Source organism: Oncorhynchus mykiss, chromosome 28 (genome assembly GCF_013265735.2).
Source record: "Oncorhynchus mykiss isolate Arlee chromosome 28, USDA_OmykA_1.1, whole genome shotgun sequence".
Taxonomy (NCBI): Eukaryota; Metazoa; Chordata; class Actinopteri; order Salmoniformes; family Salmonidae; genus Oncorhynchus; species Oncorhynchus mykiss.
In genome coordinates this window covers 25,262,509-25,286,956 of record NC_048592.1, presented here as the reverse complement: position 1 = coordinate 25,286,956, position 24,448 = coordinate 25,262,509, and the positions used below count along the sequence as shown (strand labels likewise).

General features: G+C 43.5%; 2 protein-coding genes across 3 annotated transcripts in view; both read right to left on the bottom strand.

Moving 5' to 3' along the window:
* LOC110508192 (paired box protein Pax-3) overlaps positions 1-3,931 on the bottom strand; it is a 48,200-nt gene extending 44,269 nt beyond the window's left edge. The window contains exons 1-4 of one of the 2 annotated variants that reach the window (XM_036966582.1): positions 3,332-3,931; positions 2,491-2,726; positions 1,830-1,956; positions 1,179-1,325 (exon numbers count right to left, since the gene is read on the bottom strand). In XM_036966582.1, the coding sequence (XP_036822477.1) occupies positions 1,179-1,325; positions 1,830-1,956; positions 2,491-2,726; positions 3,332-3,416 (595 nt within the window). In that variant the 5' untranslated portion in view covers positions 3,417-3,931. Of the gene's footprint in view, positions 1-1,178; positions 1,326-1,829; positions 1,960-2,490; positions 2,727-3,331 lie in introns of both variants that reach the window. The other variant, XM_036966581.1, reaches the window with a different exon arrangement.
* A 17,115-nt stretch (positions 3,932-21,046) lies between these two features.
* LOC118944876 (E3 ubiquitin-protein ligase rnf152-like) lies at positions 21,047-22,509 on the bottom strand. The gene has a single exon (XM_036966963.1). The coding sequence runs from the start codon at positions 22,217-22,219 to the stop codon at positions 21,437-21,439; it is 783 nt and encodes a 260-aa protein (XP_036822858.1). The 5' UTR covers positions 22,220-22,509; the 3' UTR covers positions 21,047-21,436.
* Positions 22,510-24,448: the final 1,939 nt, after the last annotated feature.

Genomic DNA, 24,448 nt, shown 5'->3' with positions numbered 1-24,448 from the left:
TCCAAAGTAACATTTTGTAGGTGAAAACGGCATTTTTTTTCTCTGGGCGCGCAGTCTATAAAACAGGCCGGATTTGCTATCGGTGTTATCTGAATTATTCATCGCTTATTGCGGGTCCATAATGTCTTCTCCCAGCCCTTTGTCAGCGCATTTTTTCTCCCTTTCTCTCCACATTTTGAAAAGCTTTGGCGTCTTTTTGTACACCACTGAGCCGCTTGCTATAGCAGACCTTTGTGCGCGAGATGCCGAAGTGTGAGTCTCAATGGACTCTCCCGCCTTTGTCTCCCAAGTTCATCCTCAAGTGCCGGATTGTGTGCAGAGGAACCGTCTCTTTTTATGGGGGACGGAACAGTTGGGCAAATGTTTGATCAACTTCATATGGAAACGTTTGGCTTTTGTAAAAGTTTCGTTAGGAAATAATAGCCTACAGGCATACAATTCAGAACTCCAAATTCATAAACAATAGACTATGTTGCAAAAATGTACATAATAGTTCTCTGTCAAGTGCCATTGGTTTTTGAATGTAACGTTTTGTATGTTCAAGTAAAAAAATATAATATGCACAGGACTCATTCCGCTTTATAAACCAACCGTAGCCTAAGAAAACAAATTTTAAAAACAATTCTGGTCAACAGATTTACTAAACTATTTCTGGACGTATATCATTTATTCCAACTTTATTCAATGCATGATTGGGAAATTGCGTAATGAAATGGAATAACTGAAAATGAAAGATAATTCCTATTTCCACAAATAAAATTGTAGGACTATTCCAATTCATGATTATACTTTATTTAGGCTACACCAACTGAGTCTTGTCTATCCTCTGAATTGAAATGGTACAGATATCTTCTAATTCACTATCGTTAAGAGACAAATACTAATTTTCCCCATTCTCAATTTCCCTAAATGTTCCACCAACAGACTCAAGAGGCCAACAAATAAACAAACCTTTACGAAACTTCTAAAGAATAACTCTACACATATTTTATCACAACCAAATATAGAAAACTCAGATTAAAAAAAAGTATACGATGGTACTAACTCTGAAATAAAAAAATAAGTAGGCCTATCTGTATCATAATTGCACACTTGTCCAATAGAACTCAACATCGTCGCCTAGGCCACATCAACATCGCCAGTGCTCTGCACTGCTTTAAATTAAAACCATTACTTACATCTATCCCCGAGGATGCCGTCGATGCTGTGTTTCGCCCTTCTTTCGTTCTCTTCCAATTCCCTCTTCTCGATTTCATCATCGTCCTCCTCGTCTTCTCCTGCACCTCCCCCGAATTTACAACGCATGGTGCGGCTGATTGAACTCACTTTCGAAACAAAATATGAAATGATAGGCCTACGTTATTTTTTAAATGCCTGCAGGAATACGGGATAATGAGCAAACGTATGTCAAAACAGGTATTAGACATACTAACATGTCATTCATATTGCCATTATAGCACCGGTTGATTTGTTCACATATGGTATTCATATGTTGTTTTTTTAGGCAATGCATGGCATACTTTTAAACTTTCAGATAAGTTTACATGTACATTCAAATACTGTTTTCGTTATTTAGCCAACTGCGGTTATGATTTCTTAGGCCTAGGCTAGTATATCCTCTCTTGACGAAATATTTTCAGCATTGCCTTTTTTTACTATGCAAAAGTTTAGACGATTTCAGTCAAGTAGGCCTATATCCTACCGTCCATGCTTGTTTATTATGAATGACATTATTTGAAAAGTGTAGATATATTGTAAAATATGCATTTTAGTAATGTTGTACGTATTACAAATTGGTCAAGAAAATCAAATAAAATGTAACTAACTACCTGAGGGGACGTTGTTTCTGTCGCAGATGCCGTCTTTGAGTAATGTATCCCTGATTTCCCAGCTGAACATTCCCGGGTTGTCTCTCCTGTATTCCTCGATCTTCTTATCCACGTCTGGGGTGGATGTCTGCTTCATGCCAAGAATGCATACACATTTCTTTCAATATATTGTTGTTGCAAAATACGGTTTCATTTCTGAATAAATTAGACATTGCACAATAGAAAATAAGTACCCTAAGGGGTGTGCCTATGCTTGCTTCTGTTGAGTTTGATTGTTTACTTGGTTTATAAAACCTAGGTCTTGACTCTACATCCACTTGGTGGGTTAATTGAGTGGGTAAAAGTGCGCGTAAAACACCCCCCAAATGTCCTTATCAATTAAAAAAAGTAGGCTATTTCAAATTGGGAATTAATTAATAGCGTATGACAATTCCATAAATTATACCAACTGTAGGCCTACATTATTACGTGTCCTTTTAGATAGCACGTTACTTTTATGGCCTGTCATCTCCCATTAACTCTCTCGTGTCGTTAGTGATGATGACAGTGTTAGAGCATATGGGCTTGGTTTAAAGTTGAAACAATAAAAATAAAATATTCTGCTATTAATTATCGTTGCCTATTTCAGGCAGGTCTTGCAATCCGGTTCTAGGGCCCTCACCTTCGGTTTGCTGCCTCCGATGGCCCCGGGCCTGATGGAGCCGGTCTCCTGATACCGGCAAAGGATTTTGGACACGCAGCCGTGGGAGACTCGGAGCTGGCGGGAGATGACACAGGGTCGAATGCCGTGGTGGGCCATCTCCACGATCTTGTGGCGAATGTGGTTGGGCAAGGGTCTGCCGTTAATAAACACTCCACCGAGTTGATTCACCCGGCCCTGGCCTAACGGGGTAGAGACTGGAAGGAGGGAACTCATGTCATTCAATAATAACAATTACTTCAACAAAAATAACAACAACAGCAAAAAAAGCCCAAAGAATCAGGCCTATATTTATTCATTCAACCTTTATTTATCCTGATTAAAACGATGCTGTTTTTCAAGAGAGACCTGTTGCAAGAACATTTGTTGATATCTAAAATACCATTTAATCTAGCTAGATATAGGCAAAGGGTTGATTGGTATTGTTTTTACACTTGACCTAATTAATAGTGCACAGTGTAGCTAAATCGATAAATATCAAAATCATAACATGAGCATTGTCGTTGTTTTGATAACAGCTGCTATGTCAATTCAACGGAATCATGGGTTGCTACATGGCCTAGTAGTGTAGCCTAAAATGTTTGTCACTGTCAAAATGCTAGTTCGTGTGTAGCCTAATTGTCTGTTGAAAGGCAAACAAAAATTATTTATAGACGAACAACAATTTTGCAACTGTTCGAAGTTGACAAAATATCAACACTTGCTATCTGATTGAATCAATTACAAACAAACAAAATCTTCCAACACGCAAGAAACATGCACTTGGTTCCATTTGGACCCATATTTATTTGCAACTGCCTACCTTCCAGAGAGTAGCCTCCCCGCGGGTAGTTCTGGTGGTGTGTCGGGCGCATCATTCTCGGTATGCCTCCGGCTAGAGCTGTCATGTCTCCTAAACCTCCGCAAACAAAGCTTTGCGCTGGACCAAAATCAACACCAAAACGGGAACTTCAGAACAATTCTGGGATCCCCAAAAAAGTTATAGACTACACGTTTGGCTTTGATGGAGCAACAGGACAGCCTCCACGTCCTAGGGAATAGCAAGTTGCTTCGTCAAAATAACAACAACATGCAACTATAAACACAAGATAAATCCTTTGAGAATGGTGCATTTGTCGATATCCAATATGGAGAGTGAAAATAGTGAACGTTTGACTAAGCGATGTTTGCCTCTGTTGAAATTGGAATACGCTTAGTTGGAGTTCTTGTTGACACTTGATGTGAATTGAAAAGATGCGTGGAAGTGAAACATTTTAGAAGATGTTTCTCTCCTTTCTACCCCAGTCTTTCCAGGCCTCTGATTGGCTTAGAGAGGCGAAAGTCCTGGGGGCCGAGGGGACTTTTTGATTGGCCGACAGAGGAAAATGTATCATGTCGTGGCCTCACTGGTTCAAGGCGATGTGTTTTGAGTCTTGCGGTGCCCTCGAGCTTTTTGTTTCACAGGATCTGATCCAGGATCAGCCCTCCATCCAATACATTATATCTGGTCCAACCATGTCGATGGATGAAGATGAGTCTTTCACTGAAGGCTACGCTACCCCCTGAGTCTAAGTAAACAGTCACTCATGTATCCATTTATTATGATGTGACTAAAATCACATACACAAACACAGTTTGTTAATGCTATGCACAGTGATGCTACAAACACAATAATTTATTGTACTATTTAGACAGTATTGCACTAATTAGAATAAAAGGAGCACCGGTCGACCCAGCAGGATATGACGCCGGGAGTGCAGTAAAAGTTGTCTGTAGCGAAATAAGTACAATTGTGTGAAGACATTATTTATAACTTCATGAGTGTCAACTGCCCCCCCCCCCCCCCCCCCCCCCCCCCCTCTCTTTCTCACAATTAAATTCAAATGTTTTTTTTGGTATGCATGGAAACATGTTTACATTGCCAAAGCAAGTGAAATAGATAATAAACAAAAGTTAAATAAACTATCAGAAATTAACAGTAAACATTACTAATAAATAAACATAAATATCGTGTTTGTTCACTGGTTGCCCTGTCCTTATCTCTCGCTCTCGCGCGCGCTCTGCCTTTCTCTCGTCACACACACACGCGCGCATACGCACAAGCACGCACGCACACAGTTGTTCCCAGTTCAGAAGCGCAGTCTTTGTGGAGGCTAATTGAACACAGTCAAAAAGCTTCTTCCATTCACCACTCCAATCAATCAAAAGTATCGAGATCATTCCAAAATATGCCTTTGAGTTAGTTCTATGCAAACAACGGGTTATTTGTCTCAAAATTCCACATAGCCTAATATTACCCACCGATTGTTTGGTCACATTTCCAATCAGTAAACGGAACGAAAATACAGTTTTGTATGAGGATATGTATATGAGAGATGTAGGGTGGCTCGGGGTTAAACGTCCCCCTCCTGTAATTCTCACAGAAACCACTTTACCTGGATGCCACTAGTCTTGCTCAACTTAACATTTCATCTGTCTCAGCTCAACTTTTTAAATCACTCCAAAAAAACTATTTTGAGGTTCATTTATCTGTTTTTTTGTCATTTATAAAATATACGACATGTCCAAAGTATGTGGACATCACTTAAAATTAGTGGATTCCTCCATTTCAGCCACACCGGTTGCTGACAAGTGTATAAAATTGAGCACACAGACAAGCAATCCCCATAGACAAACATTAGGAGTAGAATGGCCTTACTGAAGAGCTCAGTGACTTTCAACGTGGCACCGTCATAGGATGCCACCAACAAGTCAGTTTGTCAAGTTTCTGCCCTGCTAGAGCTGCCCTGGTCAACTGTAACTGCTGTTATTGGGAAGTGGAAACGTCTAGGAGTAAGAATGGCTCAGCCGCGTCTGTCCTCTGTTGCAACACTCATTACCGAGTTCAAAACTGCCTCTGGAAGCAACGGCAACACAATAACTGTTCATTGGGAGCTTCATGAAATGGGTTTCCATGGCCGAGCAGCCACATTTAAGCCTAAAATCACCATGTGCAATGCCAAGCATCAGCTGGAGTGGTGTAAAGCTTGCCGCCATTGGACTCTGGAGCAGTTCTCTCAAATCACACTTCACCATGTGGCAGTCCTACGGACAAATCTGAGTTTGGCGGATGCCAGGAGAACCCTACCTGCCCGAATGCATAGCACTGACTGTAAAGTTTGGTGGATGAGGAATAATGTAAGGGGGCTGTTTTTCATGATTCGGGCTAGGCCCCTTGGTTCCAATTAAGGGAAATCTTAACGCTACAGCATACAATGACATTCTAGACAATTCTGTGCTTACAACTTTATGACAACAGTTTGGAGTAGGCCCTTTCCTGTTTCAGCATGACAATGCCCCCGTGTCCAAAGCGAGGTCCATACAGAAATGGTTTGTCGAGATCGAGACCCTCGGTAGGCCAGTTGTGCACAAGTTCTCATTTACAACTGCGACCTGGCCAAGACAAAGCAAAGCGACAAAAAAAACGACACAGAGTTACACATAAACAAAAGTACAGCCAATGACACAAAAGAAAAGAAAAATTGAAAAATCTATGTACAGGCAATCAATGTAAATCAATGATACCTAATATTAGCATTGTCCAAATAGTAAGTAACTTCTTTGAGTTACACAATCCATTTTGAGAAACTTCAGGATGATTTGGACAGGAAGGGCGAATATAAAAAGAGGGACAGTGGATCAAAACCTCACCATAGCGGGTATATTAATAGTGAGATAGTAGAATGCCATTTTGTTCGGATATTTGATTTATCTATTTAAAATAGGATATCTTAGCTTTTAAGAGTCAATTATTTAAAAATATTTTTGCCCGTAGAGGGGGGCGTTTTGACCTGATAGTGGGGCAAAACGCCCCCTTTCTAAAGATTCTACTTTTATTGAATAACAACAACAACAACAAACATTTTTGCCCACTTATTTCCGTTCAAAATGTGATTGCCTAAAGATAGCCAGTATGCACATATCTAAATATTTTTCTGTCAGAAATTTGACATTTCTTAAGGGGGCATTTTCCCCTACAGGCTACTTGTGGCAGTCGTGGCTGTTTGGGGCCTGGAATATAGTCAACTTGATCAACAATTCATAATCCCACATTAACTTTTTTTCATGTTTTTTGTTGTTGCATTAAAGGGATTTAGGCATATCAGCAGCTATTACACTATTGTGCTCTATAAAAGGCCAATAACAACGTGGTCAACTCCAACAGATTGAGCCCTAAAAACATTACTGTGGTTGATATTCACCACAGCTGAATTTTGTTGACAAAAAAACTTCTGTGTATAAAAAGAAAAGTGTATTCGAGAGTGGTTTTCCTTCGGAATATTGGATGGCATAATTGGCATCTCCGTATCTCTGAGTGCGCGCACGGGTGCACCGCGGACCTTAATAAGAGGTGATTATGGAGCGTCGCGGTCCCAGGTGCTCCCTAACCGGATTAAGGCCGTCACTGTGGAGCAAGGAGCCGCCATACCAAGGTGGAATCTCCACAAGGGAGAGCGTCATTGGATATGATTTTGCTGGGATAGCTGAACACTAATAAATGCTTCTGATGAGTAGGCCCTATGCCTAAAGCCAATCATAGCCTAGTATTTGCATAATGGTGTCACTTCTTTATCAATGGGAATAACTTCGTTATAATGTCGTTTTTAGCGATGTCCTTGAGGTGTTAAAAAAGAGCAACAGATGATTAGTATGTCTTATTCATATATCTACATATTAAAAAATACATGGAATATTAAGCACATTATTATTACTATTATTATAATAATTGGGGCTCTTATTATTTCTGATAAATATCCTTTAATAATAAAACATTGTATGATTTAAAAAAATCTCACACAATGTTAACTATGGCGACAAACAGGCATAATAATAATAATAATAATAATAATAATCGTTAACATTCTTATTGAATATCCATTACTAGTATAGGCTACGGCATTAAAAATCATTAGGAAAGTGGTTGTTTGCGGCTTTTCTTCTAACCCTGTTCCATGACCATTGCTGTCGTTTTTGTCACCTGAGATCTAAAGAACCTAACAGAAAAAGAATGACTGTTAGCCAAAAGACATCTTAGAGATGGAAATGGGGTATCCCATAGTTAATGAAGGCCTGCTTTTACGTTAAACTTTTGGGGAACTGAAAAGTCTCTTCCAAATGTTGTCTTTCTACAGGAACGCACGGACAATTGAACGCACGAGGGGAATATGGTATGGACACGGGAGTTAATTCACGTGCAAATGGAGAAATTGCTCTCTTTCTCAGAGTTTCAGCACAAAAGTCTACATGAGGAACTTCTTCGCCTAATGGTCGACTAATTCAACATTAGGATGATGACCATGCATGACCTATGGTTCAACCACACGTTGGTGTAACTAACACATGCTTGCAAATGTTCGATTATTGACACAGAGACATGAGAGACATCATTTGACTGTTTTGTGGTCTTGTTGAACTGTGACAATTAGCCATGTTTTATGGTCGGAGGCGTATGCGTTATTTGTGATAATCTAATGTACTAATATGGTAAACGTTATATAGAATTTTCGCAATATATCTGATAACACTATTATTATTTATTTTACGGACATGGGACTTAACCTTCCAATCGTGCATTAACAAAACATGTTGGCCTGTTAATAACGTAGTAATGATAATAATAATAATAATCAATCATAATACAAATAATAATATATCATAATAATATATTGTGACATTTGAAACATGCACTACAGTGAGATCACTGAAAAGTGTATTTCTTTGCAGTTTTCTAAAGAAATGGCGTGGCTACTTCTTACAGCAACAACCCCAGCATGTAGCCTGATAATGTTTTTGTTCACAGGGTTCGAGGTGAGATACATTCCCCTTTCCTCCTACACAAATACATCCACGGAACATGAAGGACTTACTGAAACTCTATATCGCCATAAAAGATGGAATGGTGCAAAAACAAAGTTATGATACGAAGTTTGATTATCATGAAAGGGATACTGGATATCCGTGTCAAATCAATTAGTGAAGGGGAAAATCTAAGTCAGAATTTTCCTCGATCAGTCAGAAATTTCCTCAACAAAATGCATCGAAAAATAAAGACCAAAATGCCTCAGTGTAGAAAATAAAACTCGTTGTATTCAGTGCAGGCTCAGAACCAACATAACCTTGTGATGTATCAGAGAGCAAAATTAATTTTAAAAAAAGAATAACAACAAATCTGTCACGTATAGACCGGGAGGAAACAAGAAAGTACCGTTAGGAATTTGGTCTGGTTCTGATCTCAGAATTATGTCATTTTCGATATAATAAACCCACATCTCATGGTATTTTGATTCATTTATTTATTGACGAGTTCTTTCAATTATGAAAGATGACTTATGTTTTTGGGAAATTGTAGCCTAATATAAATACATTGTTCAAAAGTCTAGTTCAATCTGACCCTTTAATAGCAACAATACAACAGTATGAATCAGAAAAACGTCAATTTTGGAGGTTTCGAGTTTTTCTTTTCAATGATCCCTTTTAAAGTCAGTGGTGCATAATGTGGGAACCTTATCATTCTCCCATTATGATGACATAATACCATGCGTTTACAGTCGGAACTTGTTGCTGTGATGACTTTACACACTGTTTTCAGGTCATTGAAATAAATAAGGAATGGTTGATAGCCATTTCCCATTTACTTTGAGTGTAAACAACGATGTATTTAATCCACAGATAAATGTTTGCCACTGTGACAGGGGCGGTAATTCTCAGATGAAAGTAACATGCTTTAATATAAAACCAAGTACTGTCATAGCCAATTTTTGTGTAGGCTATACTGTCCCCAATATATGATATGTGTTAAGACAATAGCCTATCAGCATAGCCCAGTCAGAACTTTAGCTCTCAATGCAGTCATATATGGATATTTGCAAAAAGGTTGCAAACAAAGAATAGCTTCTCTGGGACAAAATATTCTTATGGTCATTGGTCAATTGGTTGCCCATATAGCCTACAGGTAAGGTAGGACTTGTGGGCCTAAGCTCATTCAACAATGGATACGTTACCTCTAATGTGTTTGATGTTATCAATTACATGCAATCTGAGGCCCGTCACCCAGAGCTCAAACTGGGGGCATTTTGCATGACAGTGAGCCTATAAAGTGGACTTGGTGAGCAGAAGAAAGAGAAGAAGAGAGAAAGATGAGTAGAGGGGCATGGGAGCCCTCAGGCCATGCAGTAGTTTACTTTAATACTATTAAACAATGGTGAGTTTATAGTTTATTATCCCTATGGTGAACTCATAAGGCTATACCTACAACCCCATGCATAGCCCTCCATCCATACCCCCAGGCTACTGTGTGAGCACCTTGGCCCTCCACCTGTATACCCTAAACTAAACCATAAGCTCTCAATTGACCTTTCACCCTGCAGGGGCCTGGGTCATCCTCGCTCTGATGTTGGCATCTTGATCTTGATAAGCTGGTTCATTTTTAAATAATTACACTACTGTAATACTGAATCACATGCTATCATGGTCCAAACACACCAACACAGTCATGAACATTGCACGACAAAGCATCTTTCTCCTCAGGAGGCTGAAAAGATTTGACATGGGCTCTCAGATCCTCCAAATGTTTTACAGCACCACCGAGAGCATCGTGACTGGCTGCGTCACCGCTTGGTATGGCAACTGCTTGACATCCAACTGCAAGACGCTACAGAGAGTAGTGCGTCTTGGATATAGGTCTTTAACAGGTCTTTAACAGTTTGGATCTAGAGTGTCTCCCCTCTTCTATTTCCATCCTGCCCTGCCTTTCTAAAATCTTTGAAAGCCAACTTAACAAACTGATCACCGACCATGTTGAATCCCACCGTACCTTCTCCACTATGCAATCTGGTTTCCGAACTGGTCATGGGTGCACCTCAGCCAAGCTCAAGTTCCTGAACGATATCATAACCACCATCGATAAAAGACAGTACTGTGCAGCTCTCTTCATCGACCTGGCCAAGGCTTTCGACTCTGTCAATCACCGCATTCTTATCGGCAGACTCAACAGCCGTGGCTTCTCAAATGACTGCCCCATCTGGTTCACCAACTACTTCCCAGGCAGAGTTCAGTGTGTCAAATCGGAGGGCATGTTGTCCGGACCTCTGGCAGTTTCTATGGGGGTGCCACAGGGTTCAATTCTCGGGCCGACTCTTTTCTCTGTATATATCAATGATTTCGCTCTTGCTGCTGGTGATTCTCTGATCCACCTCTACACAGACGACACCATTCTGTATACATCTGGCCCTTCTTTGGCCACTGTGCTACCTCCATACGAGCTTCATCGCCATACAACACTCCTTCCGTGGCCTCCAACTGCTTTTAAATGCTAGTAAAACTAAGTGCATGCTCTTCAACCGATTGCTGCCCGCACACCTCCCACCCGACTAGCATCACTAGTCTGGACGGTTCTGAGCTAGAATATGTGGACAACTACAAATACCTAGGTGTCTGGTTAGACTGTAAACTCTCCTTCCAGACTCACATTAAGCATCTCCAATCCAAAATTAAATCTAGAGTCGGCTTCCTATTTCGCAACAAAGCCTCCTTTACTCATGCTGCCAAACATACCCTCGTAAAAATGACTATCCTACCAATCCTTGACTTCGGCGATGTCATTTACAAAATAGCCCCCAACACTCTCCCCACCACTGCAACCTGTATGCTCTCGATGGCTGGCCCTCACTACATATTTGTCACCAAACCCACTGGCTCCAGGTCATCTATAAGTCTTTGCTAGGTAAAGCCCCGCATTACCTCAGCTCACTGGTCACCATAGCAACACCCAGCATGCGCTCCAGCAGGTATATTTCACTGGTCATCCCCAAAGCCAACACTTCCTTTGGCCGTCTTTCCTTCCAGTTCTCTGCTGCCAATGACTGGAATGAATTGCAAAAATCACCTTAGCTGGAGTCTTTTATCTCCCTCTCTAACTTTAAGCATCAGCTGTCAGAGCAGCTTACCGATCACTGTACCTGTACACAGCCAATCTGTAAATAGCCCACCCAACTACCTCATCCTAATATTATTACTGACCCTCTTGCTCTTTTGCACCCCAGTATCTCTACTTGCACATCATCATCTGCACATCTATCACTCCAGTGTTAATGCTAAATTGTAATTATTTCGCCTCTAGGGCCTATTTATTGCCTTACCTCCCTACTCTTCTACATTTGCACACACTGTACATAGATGTTTCTATTTTTTTTCTATTGTGTTATTGATTGTACATTTGTTTATGTGTAACTCCACAGAGTTGTGTTGTTATTGTCGCACTGTTTGCTTTATCTACGACAGGTTGCAGTTGTAAATGAGAACTTGTTCTCAACTGGCCTACCTGGTTAAATAAAGGTGAAATAAAAAATTGAACTGTTATGCTTATTGTGATATAGTTTGATATACGCAGAATTCAATATAATTCCCAATGCAAAAACCAAATGATGCCCCTGATGCATTTGGAAAGTATTCAGATCTGTTGACTTTTCCACATTTTGTTACATTAAAGCCTTATTCTAAAATGGATTAAAAATAAATAAAAATCATCAATCTACACAATACCCCATAATGACAAAGCAAAAAAATATATATACTTATTATTGCACATTCCACCACAGATGTTTCTACAACTTGATTGGAGTCCACCTGTGGTAAATTAAATTGATTGGACATGATTTGGAAAGGCACACATCTGTCTATATAAGGTTTCACAGTTGACAGTGCATGACAGAGCAAAAACCAAGCCATGAGGTCGAAGGAATTATCCGTAGAGCTCCGAAACAGGATTGTGTCAAGGCACAGATCTGGGGAAGGGTACCAAAACATTTCTGCAGCATTGAAGGTTCCCAAGAACACAGTGGCCTCCATCATTTTTAAATTCAAGAAGTTTGGAACCACCAAAGCTCTTCCTAGAGCTGGCCGCCCGGCCAAACTGAGCAATTGTCAGGGAGGTGAACAAGAACCTGATGGTAACTCTGACAGAGCTCCAGAGTTCCTCTGTGGAGATGGGAATGACAACCATCTCTGCAGCATTCCACCAATCAAGCCTTTATGGTAGAGTGGCCAGACGGAAGCCACTCCTCAGTAAAAGGCACATGACAGCCTGCTTAGAGTTTGCTAAAAGGCACCTAAAGGACTCTGAGATCATGAGAAACAAGATTCTCTGGTCTGATGAAACCAAGGATGAAGTTTTTGGCCTGAATTCCAAGCTTCACGTCTATAGGAAACCTGGCACCAGACCGCTGCTCCCGAGTGGCGCAGCGGTCTAAGGAACTGCATCTCAGTAAAAGAGGCATCACTACAGTCCCTGGTTCGTATCCAGGCTGTATTACATCTGGCCATGATTGGGAGTCCCATAGGGTGGCGCACAATTGGCCCAGCATCGTCCGGGTTTGGCTGGGGTAGGCCGTCATTGTAAATAAGAATTTATTCTTAACTGACTTTCCTAGTTAAATAAAGGTTAAATAAATAAAATAAAATAAAAATGCTGTGGGGTTGTTTTTCAGTGGCAGGGACGGGGAGACTAGTCAGGATCGAGGGAAAGTTGAATGTACAGAGAGATCCTTGATGAAAACCTTTTCCAGAGCACTCAGGACCTCCGACAACGACCCTAAGCACACAGCCAAGACAACGCTGGAGTGGCTTCGGGACAAGTCTTTGAATGTCCTTGAGTGGCCCACCCAGAGCCCGAACCTGAACCTGATTGAACATCTCTAGAGAGACCTGAAAATAGCCGTGAAATGATGCTCTCCATCCAACCTGACAGAGCTTGAGAGGATCTGCCTAGAAGAATGGGAGAAACTCCCCAAATAGAGATGTGCCAAGCTTGTAGCGTCATACACAGGAAGACTCAAGGCTGTTGTCATGTATTGTCATGTTGTGTCTTTCTGTCCTTTCCTTTCACCCTGTCTCCCTCTGCTGGTCGTACTAGGTTACCGTTTCTGTCCCTCTTTCCCCCAGCTGTTCCTTGTCTTCTCTGACTACCTCATTCACCCCTTTTCCCACCTGTTCCCTTTTTCCCTCTGATTAGGTCCCTATATCTCTCTCTGTTTCTGCTCCTGTCTTTGTCGGATTCTTGTTTGTGTGTCTCATGCCTGAACCAGACTATCATCGTGTTTGCTGCAACCTTGTCCTGTCCTGTCGGAATCTACCTGTCCATCTGAGCCCACGTGTGTTCATCATTAAAGAAACTCTGTTTGTTAATTCGCTTTTGGGTCTTCATTCACGCACCTGACAGAAGAATCTGACCAAGAATGGACCCAGCGACGAGATCCAGGGAGCGATGCTAGGCAGACACGAGCAGGAATTGTCTGCTGCTCGACATGCCGTTGAGACCCTGGCCACCCAAGTCTCCAACCTCACAGAACAGGTTCACCATCTCCGCCTCGATCCACCGGCCACTTCCAGGGCTTTCGAATCTCCGGAGCCCAGAATCAATAACCCGCCGTGTTACTCTGGGGAGCCCACTGAATGCCGCTCGTTCCTCACCCAGTGTGATATTGTGTTTTCTCTCCAGCCCAACACTTACGCCAGGAGCACTGCTCGTGTCGCCTACGTCATATCTCTCCTTACTGGACGGGCTCGTGAGTGGGGCACGGCAATCTGGGAGGCAAGGGCTGAGTGTACTAACCAGTATCAGGACTTTAAGGAGGAGATGATACGGGTTTTTGATCGATCTGTTTTTGGGGAGGAGGCTTCCAGGGCCCTGTCTTCCCTATGTCAAGGCAATCGATCCATAACAGACTACTCTATTGAGTTTCGCACTCTTGCTGCCTCCAGTGGCTGGAACGAGCCGGCTTTGCTCGCTCGTCTTCTGGAGGGTCTCCGCGCAGAGGTAAAGGATGAGATTCTCTCCCGGGAGGTTCCTTCCAGCGTGGATTCCTTGATTGAACTCGCTATTCGCATTGAGCGACGGGTTGATCTTCGTCACCGAGCTCGTGGAAAGGAGCTCGCGTTCTCCGTTGCCCCCCTCTCCGCATCACTACCATCTTCCTCTGCCGGCTCGGGAGCTGAGCCTATGCAGCTGGGAGGTATCCGCATCTCGACTAAGGAGAGGGAACGGAGAATCACCAACCGCCTCTGTCTCTATTGCGGTTCTGCTGGTCATTTTGTCACTTCATGTCCAGTAAAAGCCAGAGCTCATCAGTAAGCGGAGGGCTACTGGTGAGCGCTACTACTCCTGTCTCTCCTTCAAGATCCTGCACTACCTTGTCGGTCCATCTACGCTGGACCGGTTCGTCAGCTTCCTGCAGTGCCTTAATAGACTCTGGGGCGGAGGGCTGTTTTATGGACGAGACCTGGGCTCGGGAACATGACATTCCTCTCAGACAGTTAAGGGAGTCCACGGCCTTGTTCGCCCTGGATGGTAGTCCTCTCCCCAGGATTCAGCGTGAGACGCTACCTTTAACCCTCACTGTTTCTGGTAATCATAGCGAAACCATTTCTTTTTTAATTTTTCGTTCACCTTTTACACCTGTTGTTTTGGGCCATCCCTGGCTAGTTTGTTATAATCCTTCCATTAATTGGTCTAGTAATTCTATCCTCTCCTGGAACGTCTCTTGTCATGTGAAATGTTTAATGTCTGCTATCCCTCCTGTTTCCTCTGTCTCTTCTTCACAGGAGGAGCCTGGTGATTTGACAGGGGTGCCGGAGGAATATCACGATCTGCGCACGGTGTTCAGTCGGTCCAGGGCCACCTCTCTTCCTCCACACCGGTCGTATGATTGTAGTATTGATCTCCTTCCGGGAACCACTCCCCCCCGGGGTAGACTATACTCTCTGTCGGCTCCCGAACGTAAGGCTCTCGAGGATTATTTGTCTGTAGCTCTTGACGCCGGTACCATAGTCCCCTCCTCCTCTCCCGCCGGAGCGGGGTTTTTTTTTGTCAAGAAGAAGGACGGGTCTCTGCGCCCCTGCATAGATTATCGAGGGCTGAATGACATAACAGTGAAGAATCGTTATCCGCTTCCTCTTATGTCTTCAGCCTTCGAGATCCTGCAGGGAGCCAGGTTTTTCACTAAGTTGGACCTTCGTAACGCTTACCATCTCGTGCGCATCAGGGAGGGGGACGAGTGGAAGACGGCGTTTAACACTCCGTTAGGGCACTTTGAATACCGGGTTCTTCCTTTCGGCCTCGCTAACGCTCCAGCTGTCTTTCAGGCATTAGTCAATGATGTCCTGAGAGACATGCTGAACATCTTTGTTTTCGTTTACCTTGACGATATCCTGATTTTTTCACCGTCACTCCAGATTCATGTTCAGCACGTTCGACGTGTCCTCCAGCGCCTTTTAGAGAATTGTCTTTTTGTGAAGGCTGAGAAGTGCACTTTTCATGCCTCCTCCGTCACATTTCTCGGTTCTGTTATTTCCGCTGAAGGCATTAAGATGGATCCCGCTAAGGTCCAAGCTGTCATTGATTGGCCCGCCCCTAAGTCACGCGTCGAGCTGCAGCGCTTTCTCGGCTTCGCGAACTTCTATCGTCGTTTCATCCGTAATTTCGGTCAGGTGGCAGCTCCTCTCACAGCCCTTACTTCTGTCAAGACGTGCTTTAAGTGGTCCGTTTCCGCCCAGGGAGCTTTTGATCTCCTCAAGAATCGTTTTACATCCGCTCCTATCCTTGTTACACCTGACGTCTCTAGACAGTTCGTTGTCGAGGTTGACGCGTCAGAGGTGGGCGTGGGAGCCATTCTTTCTCAGCGCTCCCTCTCTGACGACAAGGTCCACCCATGCGCGTATTTTTCTCATCGCCTGTCGCCGTCGGAACGTAACTATGATGTGGGAAACCGCGAACTGCTCGCCATCCGGTTAGCCCTAGGCGAATGGCGACAGTGGTTGGAGGGGGCGACCGTTCCTTTTGTCGTTTGGACTGACCATAGGAACCTTGAGTACATCCGTTCTGCCAAACGACTTAATGCGCGTCAGGCGCGTTGGGCGCTGTTTTTCGCTCGTTTCGAGTTCGTGATTTCTTATCGTCCGGGCTCTAAGAACACCAAGCCTGATGCTTTATCTCGTCTCTTCAGTTCTTCAGTAGCCTCCACTGACCCCGAGGGGATTCTCCCTGAGGGGCGTGTTGTCGGGTTGACTGTCTGGGGAATTGAGAGGCAGGTAAAGCAAGCGCTCACTCACACTCCGTCGCCGCGCACTTGTCCTAGGAACCTTCTTTTCGTTCCCGTTCCTACTCGTCTGGCCGTTCTTCAGTGGGCTCACTCTGCCAAGTTAGCCGGCCACCCTGGCGTTCGGGGTACGCTTGCTTCCATTCGCCAGCGTTTTTGGTGGCCCACCCGGGAGCATGACACGCGTCGTTTCGTGGCTGCTTGTTCGGTCTGCGCGCAGACTAAGTCCGGTAACTCTCCTCCTGCCGGCCGTCTCAGGCCGCTTCCCATTCCCTCTCGACCGTGGTCTCACATCGCCTTAGATTTTGTCACCGGACTGCCTTCGTCAGCGGGGAAGACTGTTATTCTTACGGTTGTCGATAGGTTCTCTAAGGCGGCTCATTTCATTCCCCTTGCTAAGCTTCCTTCTGCTAAAGAGACGGCACAAATCATCATCGAGAATGTTTTCAGAATTCATGGCCTTCCGTCAGACGTCGTTTCGGACAGAGGTCCGCAATTCACGTCTCAATTTTGGAGGGAGTTTTGCCGTTTGATTGGGGCTTCCGTCAGTCTCTCTTCCGGCTTTCACCCCCAGTCTAACGGTCAAGCAGAACGGGCCAATCAGACTATTGGTCGCATCTTACGCAGTCTTTCTTTTCGCAACCCTGCGTCTTGGTCAGAACAGCTCCCCTGGGCAGAATACGCCCACAACTCGCTTCCTTCGTCTGCGACCAGGCTATCTCCTTTTCAGAGTAGCCTCGGGTACCAGCCTCCGCTGTTCTCATCTCAGTTCGCCGAGTCCAGCGTCCCCTCCGCTCAGGCTTTTGTCCAACGTTGCGAGCGCACCTGGAAGAGGGTCAGGTCTGCACTTTGCCGTTATAGGACGCAGACTGTGAGGGCTGCTAATAAGCGTAGAACTAAGAGTCCTAGATATTGTCGCGGTCAGAGAGTTTGGCTCTCCACTCAGAACCTTCCCCTTAAGACGGCTTCTCGCAAGTTGACCCCGCGGTTCATTGGTCCGTTCCGTATTTCTCGGGTCATTAATCCTGTCGCAGTTCGACTTCTTCTTCCGCGATACCTTCGTCGCGTCCACCCGGTCTTCCATGTCTCCTGTATCAAGCCCGTTCTTCGCGCCCCCGCTCGTCTCCCCCCCCCCCCCCCCCATCCTTGTCGAGGGCGCACCCATCTACAGGGTCCGTAGGATTTTGGACATGCGTCCTCGGGGCCGTGGTCACCAGTACCTCGTAGATTGGGAGGGGTACGGTCCTGAGGAGAGGAGTTGGGTTCCCTCTCGGGACGTGCTGGACCGTGCGCTGATCGAGGATTTCCTCCGTTGCCGCCAGGTTTCCTCCTCGAGTGCGCCAGGAGGCGCTCGGTGAGTGGGGGGGTACTGTCATGTATTGTCATGTTGTGTCTTTCTGTCCTTTCCTTTCACCCTGTCTCCCTCTGCTGGTCGTACTAGGTTACCGTTTCTGTCCCTCTTTCCCCCAGCTGTTCCTTGTCTTCTCTGACTACCTCATTCACCCCTTTTCCCACCTGTTCCCTTTTTCCCTCTGATTAGGTCCCTATATCTCTCTCTGTTTCTGCTCCTGTCTTTGTCGGATTCTTGTTTGTGTGTCTCATGCCTGAACCAGACTATCATCGTGTTTGCTGCAACCTTGTCCTGTCCTGTCGGAATCTACCTGTCCATCTGAGCCCACGTGTGTTCATCATTAAAGAAACTCTGTTTGTTAATTCGCTTTTGGGTCTTCATTCACGCACCTGACAGCTGTAATCACTGCCAAAGCTGCTTCGACAAAGTACTGAGCAAAGGGTCTGAATACTCACAGTACCAATGAAAAGTTTGGACACACCTACTCATTACAGGGTTTTTCTTTATTTTTACTATTTTCTATATTGTAGAATAATAGTGAATACATTAAAACTATGAAACAACACATAAGGAATCATGTAGTAACCAAAAAAGTGTTAAACGAATCAAAATATATTTTCTATTTGAGATTCTTCAAAGTATGAATGAGTAGTTGTGTCCAAACTTTTGACTGGTACTGTATGTAAATGTTATATTTCAGTTTTTTTATTTGAATACATTTGCAAAAATGTCTAAAAACCTGTTTTGGCTTCATGGAGTATTGTGTGTAGATTGATGAAGGGAAAAAAACATTTTAATACATTTTTGAATAATGCTGTTATGTAACAAAATGTGAAAAAGTTAAGAGGTCTGACTACTTTTCGAATGCGCTGTAGCTACATATCGGTATGATTCCTCATGGAAATAGATGCATTGTATTATGGTTTTCTTGGCAGTCTACTAATTTTCGTGGTTGTAAATAGAACTATACGTATTGGAAGCGTGTTTATTGAAGTCTGCTTCATTGATTACATGGGTCGAATTTGATCCACAGAAGTGTATTGTGCATATCACAACGAGTTGCTGTACTTATGAGCGGTTTTCTATGTTTGGGGGCCTATAGGCGTATTTATTTGGCAAGACAGCTGTGCATGGATGCATCTCACTGTAGCAGGCTGTATGTTTTGGTTATTTAGATCTCCAGTCGCATTTTGTTTACTGCGTTTGTTTACTGTTAATGTGACAAGCCTAAATCTAGCTTGTGTCATGCCTTTATGGATCAGATGTTTTGTTTACTGGGCTTATTTGGTACTGCTGTTTTGTTCTGTTCGCATTAATTCGTTCTTATTCACAGTTGTGTCTTTATTCTAAGTCAAACTGCTATTCACTATGTTTGTTTGCATGCATGAATAACAAGGCTACTACTTTCAGCATTTAGTTTGCATTATTTTAGTAAGACAGCTGTGTGTGCGGCTGCATTTACATAAGATGTTTGTAATAGGTGAACTAAGCAGAATTCAATATAATTCCAAAATGTTACCCCCTCACCGATTTCAACTGCCCTCTTAGTCACTTTATCCTGACGCTCAGTCTGGTGTGTTAATTTGTTTGAGTGTGTGTGTCTCTGTGTGTGTGTGTGTGTGTGTGTGTGTGTGTGTGTGTATGTGTGTGTGTGTGTGTGTATATGTGTGTGTGTGTGTATATGTGTGTGTGTGTGTGTGTATATGTGTGTGTGTGTGTGTGTGTGTGTGCAGGGGCGGACTTGGACGAAAGAAATCGGAACTGGCATTTCTAATACACTGGTCCATTTTTCCCTCGAGGCCCCCATAACGGCCATTCTTTTTATCTCACGGCCCTCCGGCCCATTTTTCCCTTGAGCCCCACTGTTAGCCAGATAATGATCATTTTGTGCAACAAAAAAAACATATCTTAGACAGGCGCACTAAGCTAAAGATGGACCAGCCCATCTGGCATTTGCCGGAAATGCATGTATGTGTTTGTTCTTCTTTTGTGCGTGCACATGTGTGTACAAAAAGTACTTATCACGTCGTAGTGCTATAAGAAATGTCCCACCATGGTGCCTCATCAACCTGTAACCTAATACCTTCACCATTGTGGGAGTAGATTTCCCCCATCAACATTGGAACCCCATATCTCTCCCTAATCTAATTGTGAATAATGTCATTATTTCATCTCTCCATCTAGGGAACTCGATAGAAAATGTTTTAGTGTGAACAATATTCACTTTGAAAGGGAGTGTATTTCCCACCATGAGAATAAGAAAAAGGGATACCAAGTAGATGATGTGGGTAGCCTACCATCTCTGCTTGATGATGTGGAAAACCCTGCATTGTTCTCTTTATAAGACCAGAACCTAAAACAGTACATTCTGTCAGTGTAAAGGCTTCCAATGATAGGCTTTTATAGTAGCTTAGTGATTCACAGATTGTGACAAGTACATTGAGATTCATGCAGCATCAGTGAGCTGCACAGAATTCAGTCGTTTCATTGTATGAAACATTGTACAGTGTAACTGTATGAGCCACAGGAGGGCGCCAGTGGTAATCCTTATGGTAATCCTTATTCTGATTTGAGGCTGGGATTCGCACCCTCTGGGCCAAGTTTTTCAAAGGTTATCTATGCGGAATTCGGCTATCGGATAGGATTAAATGCATAGAAATGGAATAAATAGAACGGCAGTCCCCATTCATGTCAATGATTTGTGAGTTCTGTTCATTCTATTTCTATGTATTTAATCCTATCCGATAAGCGAAATCCAGATAGATAACTTTTAAAAAACTGGGCCCAGGTGAGGCAATGTAGTCATAACAATCAATATGAACTACAAATACATGTACACTTATCCAGTAATGCCAGATCAGAAAGGAAGGAAAGGGCTGGCAGATCAAGACTCAAGGATCAATTCTATTACACATATAACACTTGAGCACTGCCTGAATCAATGTCATATAAAACCATCTGAAGGGCTACATCCCAGGGTCCGGCTAACTAAGAAACTGCTCTAAATCCTTTCTGCCATCAAATAGTACTAACCTATACCTAACAGCCAGGACAGCAAGGGCAGATGACAATTGTTCATTAGCTTTATTCTTTGGTTAGTGTGAATATGGGTGACACATTTGACACAGAAGAACACACAATCTGACTATGAGTCATGACCTAGCCTACATTCAGGGTGACATGACAGGCCCACCAGAGGCAGACGTGGAACACAATGTGATGCAACACTAAATAGGGCAGACATTTTACACAATTAAATTGGTCCAATAATATGGGATCACTAGCATGTGATACATCCCCCTTCTATGTCAACCAGGCTACCGAAAGGAGTGTATCATGGCTTACTTATTGTGTATAACAAACCTGAGTATATATAGTATACCCTACACTTAATAACTGACACGTCAATAAATTAATACAACGAAGTGAATACATTTTAAATGTAATCTCATAAAACATTTACATGTCTCCTGCTGGCATTGGAGGAGGCAGCACGCCCGGGTTCCGGGTCAGGCCTGTATCTCAACCAGCACACCAACCACGTCATAACAACAGAGAACATGGCCATGATGCTGGCTACAGACAAACAGATAGGGCCGACTGGAGACGGAGGGTTGTTGAAGTTATGCACGAATATGAGTCCCAGAAACAGCAGCACAAGCATGGAGACGAAGCCGAAAATGGCGCACACACAGCCTGTGGTTAGCACGATGCGCCTACAGTTCTGACAGCTCTCGTATCCAGCACTGTCGTAAGAGTTCGCAGCGGCATTACCTCCGACCACAGCTACAGACGGGATAGCCTGGTCCTGCGCAGCTACGGCTGCCTCGTTCGCCACCTCGCGGCGGTACGCGGCAGTGAGCGCTGGGTGCAAAGGAGGAGGATACGGTGGCAGGATGTCCTGCGGAAGACTGTCATCCTGGATGTAGAATGGATAAGCATCGGTGACTTTAGTGTTGTTGGGGAGGTTGTTTATCCTGTACTCAGGCACCGGGGTCCGGTGGCGACAGAGAGGGCAGCCGATGCGCCATCCTCGGTCCTCACGAAGGTGGAGAGTATTCAGACACTCCTCACAGAAAGTGTGCAAACATTCCAGAATTTTGGGCGTGCGACGGTCCAGGTCGAAGTAGTTATAGCATATTTTACACTCATATTCCTCATAGAGGGAAACATCTTCATACACCTGCGCCCCGATTCCTTTACTTCCTGCTACACTCGGCGCCTCTGCCATGTCATCCTCGAATGTTTACATGCTCAAAATAACTTCTGATGTGATGTGATGCGATCAAATGATTTCCACTGCCTCTCACCCGGGCTCACACAGACGCAGTGAGTTCCATCGCCGCCATTCTGTGTGGGTTTGTTATCATCAAATCCCGGAATAGAGATATAATACCGTAATACGACGCAATGGGAATTTGATGAGGTAATGCTGGGGGTTTCCTAGCTGAGTCGGTGAAGAGGCGGCAGCAGTTTTAGCCCTCTCTCTCACAGAGGATAGGACAGAGCAGCATTCACGGTTCCCTTCCCCCGCTGCTGAAGCTCGGCATGAACCAGAATCTAGATTAGAGTCGTTCCCCCTGTAGAGCTGTTTGGTTCACAAGTCTGGGGCGCAACTGGGGTACTGGCACAACCCAGAACAGTGCCAGATTAGGCTACATGATCAGATTATTCAGGTTTAAACCCGTTTAGATCCAAATCTGTTACATACTTAAAGGAATTAAACATTACTGCAAAACACCTAATCTATCCTCCTGCCAAGTACCTATTTGCGTAGCCAACAGCCTATCTGAACAAACAAAAACAATAGGCCTATTCGTCGTTTTAGAGATAGGCCTACATCTTGTCATTTGAGTGAAATAGTTAACAATATCTTTATTGTGATCAGTGTGCGCACTGCTGTTTAAGACATTTCAGCACCACACTTGGTGGACAGCGCCAGTGATTCTAATCAGCACCATGCGACGACACCTCCCGCCTGCTAAATCAAATCCAATTTTATTTTATTTGTCACATACACATGGTTAGCAGATGTTAATGCGAGTGTAGCGAAATGCTTGTGCTTCTAGTTTCCCGACAATGCAGTAATAACCAACGAGTAATCTAGCCTAACAATTCCACAACTACTAACTTACACACACAAGTGTAAAGGGATAAAGAATATGTACATAAAGATATATAAATGAGTGATGGTACAGAACGGCATAGGCAATATGCAGTAGATGGTATCGAGTACAGTATATACATATGAGTAATGTAGGGTGTGTAAACATAAAAGTGGCATAGTTTAAAGTGGCTAGTGATACATGTATTACATAAAGATGGCAAGATGCAGTAGATGGTATAGAGTACAGTACATACATATGAGATGAGTAATGTAGGGTATATAAACATTATATTAAGTGGCATTGTTTAAAGTGGCTAGTGATACATTTTTTACTCATCCCATCCAGAAAAAAATGCTTACTCAAATTAGTTTCATGCGATTTTTGCACCCTGTCATAGTTTGACCAAAATGGGCAGCAAATAATGAAATAACTTATTTTTTAGCCAGTGCAGACAATCTGAAACAGTATCATAGGCAAATACCGACACAAAGTGAGTCGATGTGGAGTGTGTAGAATGTGATTTCAGAATGTGCAGTGTGGGCTTCTCGCTGTCTGTGTGTATAGCCTGAAGATGCCTTATACTGCATTATACAGTAGGGCAAAAAAGTATTTAGTCAGCCACCAATCGTGCAAGTTCTCACACTTAAAAAGATGAGTGAGGCCTGTAATTTTCATCATAGGTACACTTCAACTATGACAGACAAAATGAGAAAAGAAATCCAGAAAATCACATTGTAGGATTTTTAATTAATTTATTAGCAAATTGTGGTGGAAAATAAGTATTTGGTCAATAACAAAAGTTTCTCAATACTTTGTTATATACCCTTTGTTGGCAATGACAAAAGTCAAACGTTTTCTGTAAGTCTACATAAGGTTTTCACACACTGTTGCTGGTATTTTGGCCCATTCGTCCATGCAGATCTCCTCTAGAGCAGTGATGTTTTGGGGCTGTTGCTGGGCAACACGGACTTTCAACTCCCTCCAAAGATTTTCTATGGGGTTGAGATCTGGAGACTGGCTAGGCCACTCCAGGACCTTGAAATGCTTCTTACGAAGCCACTCCTTTGTTGCCCGGGCGGTGTGTTTGGGATCATTGTCATGCTGAAAGACCTAGCCACGTTTCATCTTCAATGCCCTTGCTGATGGAAGGAGGTTTTCACTCAAAATCTCACGATACATGGCTCCATTCATTCTTTCCTTTACACGGATCAGTCCTCCTGGTCCCTTTGCAGAAAAACAGTCCCAAAGCATGATGTTTCCACCTCCATGCTTCACACTAGGAATGGTGTTCTTTGAATGCAACTCAGCATTCTTTGTCCTCCAAACACGACAAGTTGAGTTTTTACCAAAAA